Source organism: Elephantulus edwardii, unplaced genomic scaffold (assembly GCF_000299155.1).
Source record: "Elephantulus edwardii isolate Elephantulus edwardi_28Jun2011 unplaced genomic scaffold, EleEdw1.0 scaffold00059, whole genome shotgun sequence".
NCBI classification, from domain to species: domain Eukaryota; kingdom Metazoa; phylum Chordata; class Mammalia; order Macroscelidea; family Macroscelididae; genus Elephantulus; species Elephantulus edwardii.
The window spans coordinates 10,152,452-10,167,785 of record NW_006399809.1 but is presented as its reverse complement, the minus strand read 5'-3'; the positions used below and the strand labels follow the sequence as shown (position 1 = coordinate 10,167,785).

Sequence of the window (15,334 nt, the reverse complement as noted above, 5' to 3'; positions counted from 1 at the left end):
ATTGGCACAGGGCAGAGCAGAGTTTAGGGCTGTTGTACATAGGGTCGCTATGAGTCGCAGGCGACTCGACGGCACATAACAACAACAACAACAACAACTATTGTTTAATGTGATTAATAAATTGGACTATTTATTAGGTGCCATCGAGTTGACTACAACTCATAGCAACCCTAAGCACAACACATCGGAACTTTGCCCTGTCTTGTGATATTCTCATTCCTACTATCCTCATACCGTGCTCAAATTCACGGTACTCATTGTGCTTTTTCCTGAAAACACTGTAGCCCTTGTCTATGTGTTGGCAGTGGTGGTGTCACAATGGAGTAATTTATAACAGCAGTTTAGTTGTGTGTTGCGAGAATTAATGCTTCCTGGTTTTCCATCTGTTACAACTCCTGACACCAGATCATTGAGGCTGCACTGTAGCCTGCTCTATGGCAGTGTTTTGAGTCTAGGGGTTAAGGAGTTGCATTGTTAAACCCAAGGCAGGCAGTTCAAATCTACTAACTACTCTTTGAGAGAAATGCCCTTTTGCTGTGGGATCTACCATCTCTGAAAACCTGCTGGAGTGTCAGCAATAAGTTTGTTCTTGACAGCACATAATAATCACAGATCATGAAATTGAACATGTGCAAATGAACATCTTAAGAATTATAGCATCAACAGTTATATGCTGTGTCATGTTGTTTAGGACTGTTGAGTTGGAACCGACTCATAGCTGACCCTCCAGTGGGTTTTCAGAGGCAATAAATTAAAACAGGAGGAGTTTGCCTGTCTTTCTTCTGCAGAGTAGCTGGTAGATTTGAACCACATGCCTTTTGATTGGCGACAGCAGAGCTCCTTAGGTCATTATATGTATGTCTTTTTAATGTAATATATGGTAAAAAAATCCTACCCCAAAACAGATGATAATAAATGCAGTTTGTCAGAACTCACCCTCATTAACCAAAGACCACCAGTATAATATGGATCTTTGGTGGCCTAGTGGCAAGAAGCTGTACTGCAATCCCAAAGGCACATGATTTGAGTTCACCAGCTCTTCTGTGGGAGAAAGATGGACAGTCTTCTTTCCTACAATTAACTGCTTCTGAAAACCCACCGGAGGGTCAGCTATGGGTCAGTTCCAACTCGGGGGCACACAGCACTACCAGTATAATGGAAACATGGTCTCTTATAGTATTCATTTGCCATTAAAAAAAAAAAATTAGATGTAGCCAAGTGTTTCTTATTTGAATTAAGTGTTGTCTGGTTTAAATAGAATTTATTCTATTCACATGTGAGCGGTTGATAGTTTTATGCATATGAGAACTTTTTTATTGGCTCCTAAACTCATCAAAGGCTGTTCTGGTAGAGTACTCCACAAGGAGCTATGCTGTTGACCCAACTGCCACGTCTTTGGCTGTTTGTATCTACCAAGAGGCTTTTCAGGAGAAAGCTGGGCAATCTCTCATGCAGCTGTGAGTCAATTACAGCTCAACAGCAATGAATTTTTTGTTTTGTTCTATTTTTTTAGCAGCGACTTTTTGAGTAATCTCCTTAATCCTGTTTTAGAAGCCCCATACTAAGATCTTGGTCTGTAACCCTGCATATGGTTTTTAACTTTTTTCTTGGGAATAGTTTCAGATGACAAACCAGAAAGCACACTCTTCTCACCGATGCCATCAGAGGAGAAGACCACCTCCCCTCCCAAACCACCCCTCTCAGATGCCTCAGCGACTCCAGTTGGGAGAAGGGGACGGCTGGCCAACCTTGCTGCAACTATTTACTCTTGGGAAGATGATGTAAATCACTCATCTGCAAAGCAAAATCGTGTACAAGAACAGCCTGGTACCACTTGTTTATCCAAATTTTCCTCTGCAAGTGGAGCATCTGCTGGGATCAATAGTAGCAGTGTTAAGCAGGAAGCTACATGCTGTTCTCAAAGGGATGGGGATGCCTCTTTGAATAAAGCCCCATCCTCCAGGGCTGTGGATGCATCTTTGAATAATGCCTTCATTTCTAGCTCTGTGGTAAGTAAGGAAATTTTGATCTTTGGAAGCCTTTTATTTATTTGTTAGAGAAGGTATATGTGTAGGTATGTACTTTATAGTATATATGCAACTATGCATTTTCTGATATATGAGTAGTATGTTTATATATGTAAATTCTAATATATATATATAAATTCTAATATGTATAAATATAAATTCCAATATATATATATAAATTCATATATATGAATACTCTCTTTATAGAAAGTAAAAATCGTGTTTGAAGTCCTACCCCAAGATAAATTAGCAGTTAACAACTACAGTTACAACCATTTAATGCAAGTCCAAAGTAAATAATAATGTAATGGAGTCTTATCATTAGGAAGAACAATGAAAGTGTATTCCTCCATGATATTGCTTTCTATGTGGGTATAAATATGTGACATCAGTTATTTTTGAAAATTGCCCAATAAGGTGTTAAGTGTGGGTAGAACACTTTTCATCCCATCCCTTTGGAAATATTTAAAACTTACTTTGTACATGTTTTAACTGTTTTAAAAGGTAATTTTTAAACAATAGCAACAACAGCTAAAGGTTTCTAAGGCTTGCCAGCTGGAATCCAAATCTGGACTTTGGAATTAGACTTATGTTCAGCCATGGCTTTGTGCCATAACTGGAAGTGTTGCTTTGAATTTCTTGATGCTGCAGAGCCTTGTTTTCCATCCTGTAAAATGGGGGAAAAGGTTATTAGAAGGATTAAATGAGATCATGTACAATGCACTTGACTGTAGTTTTGAGTACATGTTATTGTTCTGGGTGCTATTGTGTTGATTCCAACTCTCCCCCTATGAAAGAGTGTAGCTGTTGTATAATGTTTCCTTGGTCATAATCTGTACAAAAACTGTGGGCCAGGTGGACCCTCCAGTGAACCACTGGCTGGGGTCAAGGCTCTCACTTTTCCTTTATCAGCTGAGCTAATTTATTATAATTAACTATTAAATAAATTGGTATTGACTTTATTAAAAGTAATTGATTTGGCCTAATGCACTTAAGAGTTTAATAGCAGTACTATTATGATAACATAAAAACATTTGTTTCTTAAAATAGGGAACAATTCTTTTTCTAATACAAAATTGAAATCTATTATACCAAGTAACTTTAAATAGCATTTTCTAAGTTAACTTTTCCCTTCAAATCTCTGAATGGTGTCAACTGGTTAGAGAATGGCAAGATTTTTTTTTACCCCATGAGTCTACCTAAGGTTATAAAGTGAATAGGATTTTATTAAAGAAATACCTGTAAATACTGCCATTTATCCTAATATTATGTTTCAGAAAACTACGTCTTCCCCACTTAAGTCTACTACATCCATCACTGTTGCTAAAAAAAGTGAAGTACAAAATCCAGAACTACTTCGAAAAAATCCTGCTAGTCCTCTGAAGACAGAGGTATCTAAACCACTTGTGAAGTCAACTGTTTCCCAAACAGCTCGTTCCAAAGAAGAATTAAATAAAGAAAGTTGTCAGCATCCTCATTCTAAAGATAAATCAGCAACACCAGGTTGTGTATTTTTAGAAAACCTAAAGTTATTGCTATTTTTTTTTAATTTTTCTTATTGTATTATTTTTACGTGTACCGTCAAATCAGATCTGACTGGTACCGGAGGAGATTGCCCCCTCCTTCTCCAGCAGAGCATCTGGTGGATTTGAACTTCGTACCTCTGGGATTGCGTGCTGAGTTATTGCTATTTTGAAGATATTATTCTCAGCATTTAATGTAATTGTGAATTGTACACTGTTGGTCTGCCAGGAAAAAGACCCAGATGTTCTGAATGTGGCTTTAATGGAATGAATGAATATTCATTAGTGCAGACCAGTCCATTTACTGGTCAAAGTATTTATTATGTTTTAATATTTAAATACACTATGTCTAGAATGGCCATGTTAGAGACATTCTTCTATTCTTTTTCATGGAGATAAATCATAGAAACTGGAAATCATTTTAAGGATATTTTTGTAAATTTATTGAAATATAGTCATATCCACGTACTTACATACTATCTGTGAGTACTTTCATCCCATAATGCAAAACTGAGTAGTTGTGTTAGGAAGTTCCATTTCCAAAATACTATCTGAGCCTTTATTGAGAAAGTTTGCCATCTGTGATGTCGATGTATCTCTTTTTTACGTAATACAACCCTGGCATTCTCTTGATGGAGATGACTTAAATCACATTGGCCTTGTTTTAAATATACATCATGATATTTCAAATAAATATTGATTTCAAATTTTGTAAATCAAAATATCTTTGATAAGTGAATAATTTGCTTTTGAGATAAGAAAGAGGGGAAAATTTCCAGGATTTTTATGGTGGTGGTGGATGTGTTATGCGCTATCGAGTCACCAGTGACGCATAGCAACCCTCTGTACAATAGCTCTGAACTCTGCTCTATCTTGTGCCAACCTTCTCTCACACACCCACCCCCATTACCTCAGTCCCTAAGTCAGTCTATCTCATCAAAGGTCTTTCTCTCGTGCTGTCTCTCCACCCTCCCGAACACGATGTCCTCTCCAAGTAAAAGGCTTTGTGAAAGCAAGATTAAATAAATTCACCTATAGAAATATAAGCTGTTGAAAGTTACCATGGCCAGAACACTTGGTAATGTTATAGATTTATTAATGCACATTCAGTCATTCCCATCACTCAGTCTCCGCTTGTTTGTGTATGTGAGTGGTATCTAATTACCACTGATCTCTCACTAGCCACTTGCTCTCTCTCCCTCAGGCCTTCTTATAAAAAGAACTAAATAGTACATGTAAATTTTAAAATGTAGACCAACTAGTTTGATAAAATTTTTCTGTTTTCATACTGCTTACTTTCTGTGTAAGTACTGTGGATAACTGATTGTGCCACCGAGCATACTTCCTTTCTGGATGAATATTCCTAGTCGAATAAGTACCATAACTCCCACAATCAGAGGTTTTTTGTGCAGGAATGCATTTCAGAACTTTTTACTTAGGATTTATATTGTTTTACATTGAATATTTTTCAAAAATAGAAATTTTTTGTTTTGTTTTAGGAGGAACAGGAATTAAGCCTTTTCTTGAGCGTTTCGGGGAACGTTGTCAAGAACATAGCAAAGAAAGTCCAGCACGGAGCACGCTCCATAGGACCCCTATTATCACTCCAAATACAAAGGCAATCCAAGAGAGATTATTCAAACAAAACACATCCTCATCTACAACCCACTTAACACAGCAGCGCAAACAGGTATGAACCAACTGCATTTAACAGCATTACATTGTCTCAGCAGAGAATCTCAAAATCAAAATGTGAATCTCAGTTTTTCTGAGCGTGATTAATAGTATCTTGCTTCTCTGTCACTTTTTTTTATTTTAGAAATATTGTTGTCCTGTTTTCCATATGTCTTGTGAACTCTTAATCTGGAAACTACAGGCAAGGGAGGTTATGGTAGTTCTTTGGTTACTCTTCAATATATTCTGGCTCTTGTGTAAAATATAACTTTTGATGGGTATAGGAACGTGAAAAAGAACTAGCATGTCTTCATGGCCGATTTGACAAGGGCAATATATGGAGTGCCGAAAAAGGAGAAAACTCAAGAAGCAAACAAGAAACCAAAAAGGTAACATGAAGATAAAGAAGTGAATTTGTACCAAAATAATATTGTACTCTTAAGTTGTAGTTTTGATTTGGAATGTAATTACTTATACAGTTCAATTAACTCTGTCCCTTTCCATTCATAACCTCTTAAATGTTCTTAATAGCTCTACTTTTCTCTTCTGATGTTTTGCCATTTCAATGTGATTTCTTCTCTATGTTCACTGATAGCCTTCTCAGAATCAGATTCAAAGTTCAGATTCCTCTTTTAGAAAATAGCAGTTCTAAAATGTTTCTTAGAATCTAGTTGCTCATTGATAATTTTATACCTCTCCCTAAACACCAGACTTTTATACTTTTTTGTAGTACTCCCCAGATCTCTCTTCACCTTTCTAGTATGTTCTGGCAAACTTCATTCATCAGCCTCCAATAAATTTCCTATTTGTAAATGTAAACTATGTGTAGTTTATTTAGGAGGCATTTATATAGCATCTGTAAATGTGTATTTTCTGTTTTGGGGTTGAGAATAGGGTGTGGCTATTGCTCATGTTAAGGTGTGAACTGATTGGATTTGGCCTATTATTTAAAAAGGCTTTTGGGCCATCAGGCCCGTGGCCTTCCGGCCTCGTTTTTGTGGATCTCCAGAATAAATAGGGTTGGAAGCAGAAGTGGCATCCACTTCCAGAAAAGCTTGCCTCCGGAAACTATGAACTTGGATAAAAGATGAAAGTTTTGTGTTCAAGACTTTCATTCATAGGGTTGCTATGGGTCGTCTATGACTCTGCAGCCCTTACCACCACCACCAACAACATATATGCCTTCTGTGTACAAAAACCTCACAGTTTTTGAGAAAGCATCAATACTTCTTATTCATTGACCACATTTTACATGCATATGATTAGTTGAAAATAACTTGAATGAAGTGCACCTTAGTCTTTAAACTGACATCCTTGCCTTTGAGTTGACATATAAGTCACATATAATGCAGCTGCTTCCTGTACTTTTCCTCAGTCTTCTATTTCTGCAAACCAGTTGTAATTTCTCAGATGTACCAATTTTTAAATCACTTTGGTTTTCCTTGATGACTTTCCCTGGAAAATCTCCATTATGAATTCTTCTTTAAGAACAAGATTCAGTTTTAATCCCGTCCCATCCTTGGCCAACTTGTACTTGGTCCTTTTCTAGAAGAAATCCTTATTTCCATCCATGCCACTTATGGATATCTCATACAAAATATTTGTCTTTCTGTAGTTGTTCCAACTTTTCTCCATAGTTTATAGCTCTGGTGGCTTTGTAATAAGGATTTGTGCTGTTAGCTCAAAGGCACACATTTTCAAGCTACTGGCTACCAGCAACCATGTATCAACTGTATCAACTACCAGTATCACTATGACTCAAAGGGATCCTATATGACAGATTCTGTAAGGCCCTAGAGAATTTCAAGGCTGTAGTTTATAATTAGTTTGCAGTTTTTGTTTGTTCTTTTTTATTTTATTGTGTTATTAAAGTTTAAATAGTGCAATTGTTTTTGTTGTTGTTGATTGCCTTTTGAGTCGAGCATGACTCATAGTGACCCCATGAACAAAAGGCCTGAAGCCCTCTACAAACATCGACACTTATCAAAGTTCATAGAGTTTTCATAGGCATGTTATTTAGGAAGTGAATGCCACTCCTGCTTCCAATATATATATATATTTTTTTTTAACCAATGGTCCCTTTCACATATTTTTTTTTTAAAATACAAGGCAGCTTGCATAGACTAGTAACCCTTGTTTGTTTCACATAAAAAAGGTAAATATTTTGAGAAATAAAATTTCTTTCTTTTCCTTTACTTTTTGCAGGACATTTACTGTCAGAACACACCCCTCAAAAAATCTCAAGTTGTTTCAGATACTTCATCACTTCCAGTAACAGAAAAAGTGACTGAAACCCAGACACCAGCAGAAACTCCTAGCACAGAACCTGCAGGTCTGTTGGTACTTTATTCAAAATGTGCCTAAATTTAGGCTATTAAAATTTTTTTTGAGACTGAAAAGCAGAAGTGCTGCTCTGGTACGAAAAGACAGATGCATTTTTTCAACTGATATGATTCTTCATTAGGGTGAGAATTCATACACTCTGCATGCTAGTATAAATTACTGTACCCTTCTTGGGGAGAAAACTCAGTAGTATTTCCTGAATTATAAAATGAACACACCCTTTGATCCAACTTTTTGGCAAGTATTTCTGTAAAATTAATTTCTCGAGCTATTATTCAAAGATATATCTACGAAGAAATTCTCCGTAGCACTGTTTATAGTAGTAATAATAATGACCTAAATTCCTATCAATATAAAGTGGTTGAAATAAATTATAGTATACTCATGTAACCAAAGATTATATAGCCACTTGTATGCTTAATAGAACTTTATATATAATGATAAATCATGGTTACATCATTAGGAATTAAAAAAAGGTTACAGAATATCATGCATAATATGATCACCACTGTTAACTTCCCCAAAAATGTGTAAGCATATGTGTATGTACTGGGAAAATCAAAAGAACAAGCAACCACCTTTCTTCTCTCTTGATGTTGAAGAAGAGAGAGATGGCACAGTTCAGAAATGATAAATGTTTGGGGGTTTTCCATATATATTTCTGTATTTTAATATTTCAAAACAAATCTACAATATTAAAACCCCCATATATAAGATTCCTTAGCTTATAGACTCTAGGCACTTTTATATCTTAAATGTGTATATGTGTGAGTGTGTGTGTACGTGCACGCGCGCGCGCGCGCGCGCACACACACACACACACACACACACACACACACATACATACATATATTGTACTAGGGAGCTCTGGTGGCCTGGTGGTAAGGAGCTGTGCTGGCAACCCAAAGGCATGTGGTTCAAATCCAGCAGATGCTCTGTGGGAAAAAGATGGGAAATACTTCCTCTTTGATCTGTTGTGTCTAAAAACCCACTGGAGGATTAGCTATGGGTCGGATCTGACTCCACAGCACATAATAACAATATGCATTATTATATATAATGTTATATTTAGTTTTATGGAAGCAGGAGTGGCATCCACTTCCTAAATAACATACCTCCGGAAACTCTGTGAACTTTGATAATTGTTGATAGTTGTAGAGGGGCTTCAGGCCTTTTGTTCATAGGGTTGCTATGAATCGTGCTCGACTTGAAGGCAGTCGACAACAACAACATTATGTAATATGTTATAAATAATATTATAACTAATGTGATATATTATTGCATACCACAACAAAATTATTATTAATGCCAATATAATATTAAGAGTTAATATTAATGTACATATATTAATAGAAAAAAAATCTTTTCAGCTTCCACTGAACGTGAAATGACGAAGTCTAGCCCTTTGAAAATAACACTATTTTTAGAAGAAGACAAGTCCTTAAAAGTAACACCAGAAACAAAGATTGAGCCGCAGATTGGTTGGTCTTCATTCTTTTCTTACTAATTCTCAATATACTATTTAACGCCATGTATTGTTAGAAATATATATTAAGTTATGCAGTGTTCCTATATTTCATGTTGTCTTTTAAAAAAATGCTCTTTTTTCTCATTCTTTAAACTAAGAAATGCCCTAGCTTCCACAAAGATATGGACTGTTAACAGTTATCTTTAGGCCCCAGAACCCTGTGAGAATCTAATTAGGCCCGTCACTCGCTTTCACAGGAAAGGCCCTGTGCTGCCCTCCTCCCACGTTCTACATGTTCTGTGTTAGAGGGATTATTGGCCCGTGAGGCCTATTTGCTGTCCCTAGATTAACAACACCTTTCCTAAATTTCTAGGAGGGTAATATGGTAGGGTGGTTCCAGCAATAAAGGTCAGTTTTAAAGATTGTGTGTGGGTGTTTTATTTTGGTTTTTTTTGTTTTTTTTTTTTTAAGTCTGAAGTTCTAATCCACTAGATGCTCCACTGAAGAAGAAGGGGCAATCTCTTCCTGTGCCAGTCAGATCCTATTCGATGGCACACAACAAACTAAAAAAAAAAAAATCTGAAGCTTTGGCTATTATCCTGAGTTCTGAGTTAATATACTTTCTTAAACTCAAAGAGTTGAGTCAACTTTTATAGTCCCAAACTTTGTTATATAGATATTACTGGAACTTAGAAAAATTAATTTTATGCATTAGTGTCATTTATTACTATTTTTGTTTGTTTTTGTGTACTTGTTGAATCGAAATTGACTCTACTCTAGCAGGTTTTCAGAGGCAGTAAGTCATGCAGGGGTTGATTGCCCATCTTTCTCCAGCAGAGCAGCTGACGGATTTGAACCATGTGCCTTGGGTTGACGGCACAATTTCTTAGCACTAGGCCACTTTATCTCATGCCTTCCCTACTTTTGGTTTAGTAAGCATGTGGATATTGGATCTTCTTTGCTTTCTCTTTATTCTTAAAGATCTGAATCATTATATCTGCCTATTGCCCTGTTTTTCAGAAATTGTACGTGAAATTGAGATGAGTGTGGATAATGATGATATCAATAGTTCAAAAGTGATTAATGACATCTTCAGTGATGTATTGGAAGGTGAACTAGATGTGGAGAAGAGTGAAGAAGGAATGGATCAAGCAGAAGTAGAAAGCAGCGAAGAACAGGAAGATGCACTGAATATCTCCTCAATGTCTCTGCTCACTCCATTAGCACAGACAGTTGGAGTGGTAAGTCCAGAGGTAAGAAAAGACTACATGTAGACAGATGTGTGACAGGGAGAAATGAATTGTTATCGCAACCCCTACTTAATTTAGTCTTGGTAGAAGGGGAATTGACATTCTGTAACCAGGGGGTTTTCAGACTTGCCCTCAGTTCTTTGCTTAAAACTCTTTAATGGTTTCTGCTGTTCTTGGTTAAAATCCAGACTCTGTAACATGACTTAAAAGGCTTGATATTGGAGTTAAGTCCTGGTTTTGTCATTTTTTGACTGTTGATTGAACATATGCCATCATTCTTTCATCTATTAAATAAAGTTCGTAAGAGTACTGAAGAGCAACAATGTCAGGCTGGAGACTAAGGTGCGCCTGATCTATAGTCTTCGCAATTACGTGCTATGCATCAGAGAGCTGGACAGTGAATAGGGATGATAGAGAATTGATGCCTTTGAGCTGTGGTGCTGGAGAAGGGTGTTGAATATATCATGGACTGCTAGGAGAATAAACAGGTTTGTCCTGGAGAAGGTGAAGCCAGAAGGCTCTTTGGAGTCAAGGATTCTGAAGCTTTGTCTGACATACTTTGGGCATGTTGCAAGGAGGGACTGGTCCTTGGAGAGGGACATCATGTTTGGCAGAGTGGAAGGGGGGGCAGGAGAGGAAGACCCTTGATGAGATGGATCGATTCTGTGACTGGAGTGGTGGGAATGAATGCGTTTGAGATGGCTAGGTTGGCACAGGATAGAACGGCGTTTAGGGCTCTTGTACATAGGGTCGCTATGAGTTGCACGTGACTCGATGGCACATACCACCACCACCGCCACAATGGTACCTATATCATGGCTTGTTGTGAATGTGAAATCAGATTATTTTATTAGTACTTATTACCAAATCCATAATTAACATTTACTGAGAACTAACTGCTGTAGTAATTGTCACCCAAAATAAAATCATTGTAGCACTGCTTAAAAATGGATTCAAGTAAAAATGTCAATTTTAGAAAGAGTTAAAAATGTAGATTTCGAATGTTTCAATACTTTTCATTTATTCATTTGGTTTTTAGGAACTTTTGCTAGTTTTTCTGTGCTTTGTGTTGAATTGGTTTTGATGTGTTGGATATAGTCTTATATTAATGATGGAGAATAATTGCTTTTAACTTAGAATCCATGATAATCATTCAGAATATATACTGACTTGATGTATTTTCTTACAGAATTTTGTTTCATCACCTCAACTGGAATTGAAAGACACCAGCAGAAGTAGTGAAAGCCCAACGCCTGGAAAATTCCAGAGAACCCGTGTCCCCCGAGCTGAATCCCGTGATAGCATTGACTCTGAAGATTGTGACCTCCTTTATAGGTGAGGACATTTTTGGAAAACATTCACTCTTTAAAAGTCATGACTCAGATTCTTGACATGACAAAGATATGCTATAGCTTATACTAGTAATGCCATTAATAGCTTATCTGTATGACAGTTTGGAAAAATTTTTCTTGTCTTCTCTCTCACCAAATGCCTTTTTCCGTTCTGTGGATTTCTGTTAAGATATTCAGTAAAGCATAGTGTTCACTGTGTTGCTGACCTCTGCTGATATGTGTGCCTTATCTCCTGAAGCATTGATGCATATAGATCTCAACGAATCAAAGAAACAGAACGACCTTCAATAAAGCAGGAGACTGTTCAGAAGGAAGATGTTACTTCAAAAGTGAATGAAAAGACTGCTTTTTCTGGTCAAGTTAACCTCAAACAAAAAATCCAGGTATGTTCTTCTGTGGAAAGAGGTTTTGGCTTATTTTCTGCTGTAGACTGTGAGTTCTGAGAACAAAGGTTCAGGCATATACATTTTGTGCCTTTAGAGCTTTGAACGGTATTTCACATATAGGTGCTCAGTACTTTCAAAAAAGGTTCATTCTTTTGAAAAAGTGGAAGATTGCTTGATGCTGATGAAATGCTTATTTTTAAAGATGTTTGTAAAAAAAATTATTGTGTGGAATTACTCATTATGTAAAAGAGAGGTGTTTATTTGCTCTTCATGGTTATTCGTTGCCACAGAATTAAGCACCCCTGGCAGGCGTGCGCGCTCATGTGTGTGTGTGTGTGTGTGTGTGTGTGTAGCTCCCCACAAGGCTTTCAAAGGTGTGACCTTGACCTTGTGGGAGCGGCTACCCTGTCTTCCAAGGTGGTTCTGGGTGGGTTTGAACTGCCAATTTTGCTCATAGAAGTTCTTTTTTTAATAAGAAAAGAAATAATTTAAAACAATAATATGCATATTTTATAAAATCCAGTGGTGATTGATTTTATGAAACAATGTATGAGAATGATTTGTATGCAATATAATGTGAATGATGTATATTGTGTGAAACATAAATGAACTTTGTAAGCAAACCAATTAAAAGAAATAAAATAATAATGTAATATATAACAAAACCAAAAACCAACACCATAATATACATGTAACTTAAATAAAAGGAGCTGTGGTGGCCAGCGTAAAGGAGAGAGAGCTGTACTCCTAACAAGGTAGAGCTTCACTACTGGGTCCAGTCCACAAGTGGCTCTTTGGGAGAAGGAAGCATAGTCTCCTCCCATGCAATTTATAGCTTCTAAAAACTTTTCTGGAGGATCAGCTTTGTGTCGATTCTGACTCAATGGCAGTGAGTTTTCAACATAAATATATCAGGTGATTTCTGAGTCTCTAATCTGTTTACTATAGTTCTTATTATAATTTTTGTTAAGTATGAATTGACAATTTCTTCATAAGGAAGAATGCTTATCCTTTATTTTCTTTATAGGATAGTAATTAGTGTATAATCAGTAAAAGTCTGGTGGGTGGTTGGTTACACTGAGTATTGTAATTAAACAAAATAAGGTGATCGGAATGGGAGAAGGATGGGCAGTCTTCTCCCGTGCGATTAACTGCCTCTGAAACCCCTCTTGAGGGTCATCTATGGGTCGTTTCCATCTCGAAGGAACACAAGTCAATGAAATCAACTTGAACAATGACATTAACATATCAACATTATTCTCTAAAAATTATCTAAACAGAATAGCTAAAATTAGAGTGAAAATGGTAATTAAAAATGTGTTTCAACCTCCAATTGATTTCACCAGGACATCAATAATGAAATAAATTTGCAAAAAATGGTGATTTCTCAAACAAGCCAGGCCCTTAACTGTTGTGTTGATGGAGAACATGGGAAAGGATCGCTGGAAGAAGCTGAAGCAGAAAGACTTCTTCTAATTGCAAGTATGTGTGTACAATATATCAGAGGCACTTTAAACACATTTTCAAGTCAGAGAAAGCTCAAATAATTTTATCTATTGTATTGAGACATCAGTAGTTTTTGAGAAGGAACTGTAATAAATCTATTCCAATTTTATCTATTTTTTTTAATACCTATGGCTTTGTGAGATTTTGTTTGTAAAATACAATATAGTTTGTATTAAAAGTGAATGATTCTGTAATTAATTTGAAAAAAATGTAGTTGTGAAGTCTTAAGAGTGAAATTATAAAAATACATATTACATTTATACTATAAATTCTAGAAAGAATTTTTTTTAGCTTATGTGTGGTGGTGACGGCTTATGGGAGCTGATTTTGGGGATTCTTCTGCTCAAGAAAATGTACCGAAGTTTCTGGCTTAGGCAAAAGTCCCACATCAGTGCACTTGCTTGTCGTGGCTCTCATGCAGAAAGGGTGGTAGTGTTAACATTAGGTGTACTAACTTGCATTATTTTTCTAAAGCGGAGAAGACGACACTTTTGATTGATGAACTGAATAAACTGAAGAATGAAGGCCCTCAGAGAAAGAATAAGACTAGTCCTGTATCCCAAAGTGAATTTGCCCCATCCAAAGGCTCAGTTACTTTGTCAGAAATCCGCTTGCCTCTAAAAGCAGATTTTGTCTGCAGCACTGCTCAGAAACCAGGTATGCCTTGTAACTTGCATCACTACGACATGTTATGTTTCTTTATGAATATCTCTAGCTTGTAAATGTGTTCCGTAGGCGAGCATGAATAAAGATGCAAAACTATTATCTTGAGCTTTTAGTCTGCTCAATCAAAATATGTGCAAAAATACTCAGGGAAAATGCCATATTTTGGGTTATTGATCCACACAATAAGGTAGAAAGCTCTGAGAGCTGAATGGTATGCACCATTCAGCTCTGAGAGCTGAATGGTATGCACCATTCAGTCAGATCCAACCTGTAGCTAGCTGACCTTCCAGTGGATTTTCAGAGGCAGTAAATTGTATGAGAGGAGACTGCCCATCTTTCTCCTGTGGAACAACTCCTGGAATTGAACAGAATTGGCAGCACAGCTCCTTACCACTAAGCCACCAGAACTTCCTGGCTCTGGGTAGTTGTTATTGTTAGTTGTCATCAAGTCGAGGACATAGCAACCCTGTAACAGTTGAGCTGAACACTGTCCTATCACGTGCCATGCCCACAGTCTCTGACACACTCAAGCTCATTGCTGCAGTTACTGTTTCAACCCACCTGGTTGAGGGTCTTCCTCTCTTTTACTGCCCCTCCACCTTTCCAAGCATGATGTCCCTCTTCAAGGAATAACCTCTCCTAGCAACATGCCCAAAGTTTGTGAGATGAAGCTTCATATTCTTTGCCTCCAAAGAACACTCTGGTTTCACCTTCTCCAAGAAATATCTGTTTGTTCTTCTGGCAATCCATGGAGTCTGCAGCACTCTTCTCCATCACCAGGGTTCAAAGGCATCAATTCTTGTCATTCTTAGTCATTGTTCAGCTCTCAGATGCATAGCTAGCTCTGAGAATAGCCAGTTAAAAATTATTTGTAATATATAGTGTTTTCCTAAGAGCAATTGTAGGAGAACAGACATTTTAGCTTTCATGTATTAATTTTATCATTGAAAATTACATCTAAAAGAACTTAATTTTAATATTACTTTATTCTAGTTGTAGGGGCAATGATTTTTTTATTCTTTTTGGTCCTCAGCATTGGATAACCATAGTAAATTATTTCTATGCTATTTTTTTTTTTTAAATTTAGGTTGTTTATTTTTCATTTCAATGAACATCTACAGAGATTTTGGGATTCCATT

At 36.8% G+C, this 15,334-nt stretch overlaps 1 protein-coding gene across 1 annotated transcript in view; it reads left to right on the top strand.

Annotated features, from left to right (window-relative positions):
* Nucleotides 1-15,334, top strand: part of ANLN (anillin, actin binding protein) — a 104,096-nt gene that overhangs the window by 59,263 nt on the left and 29,499 nt on the right. The window contains exons 6-16 of the mRNA XM_006887626.1: nucleotides 1,624-2,009; nucleotides 3,305-3,530; nucleotides 5,050-5,240; nucleotides 5,509-5,613; nucleotides 7,430-7,556; nucleotides 8,938-9,048; nucleotides 10,056-10,288; nucleotides 11,475-11,620; nucleotides 11,876-12,020; nucleotides 13,370-13,505; nucleotides 14,004-14,186. Coding sequence (XP_006887688.1) covers nucleotides 1,624-2,009; nucleotides 3,305-3,530; nucleotides 5,050-5,240; nucleotides 5,509-5,613; nucleotides 7,430-7,556; nucleotides 8,938-9,048; nucleotides 10,056-10,288; nucleotides 11,475-11,620; nucleotides 11,876-12,020; nucleotides 13,370-13,505; nucleotides 14,004-14,186 — 1,989 coding nt within the window. The remainder of the gene's footprint in view (nucleotides 1-1,623; nucleotides 2,010-3,304; nucleotides 3,531-5,049; nucleotides 5,241-5,508; nucleotides 5,614-7,429; nucleotides 7,557-8,937; nucleotides 9,049-10,055; nucleotides 10,289-11,474; nucleotides 11,621-11,875; nucleotides 12,021-13,369; nucleotides 13,506-14,003; nucleotides 14,187-15,334) is intronic.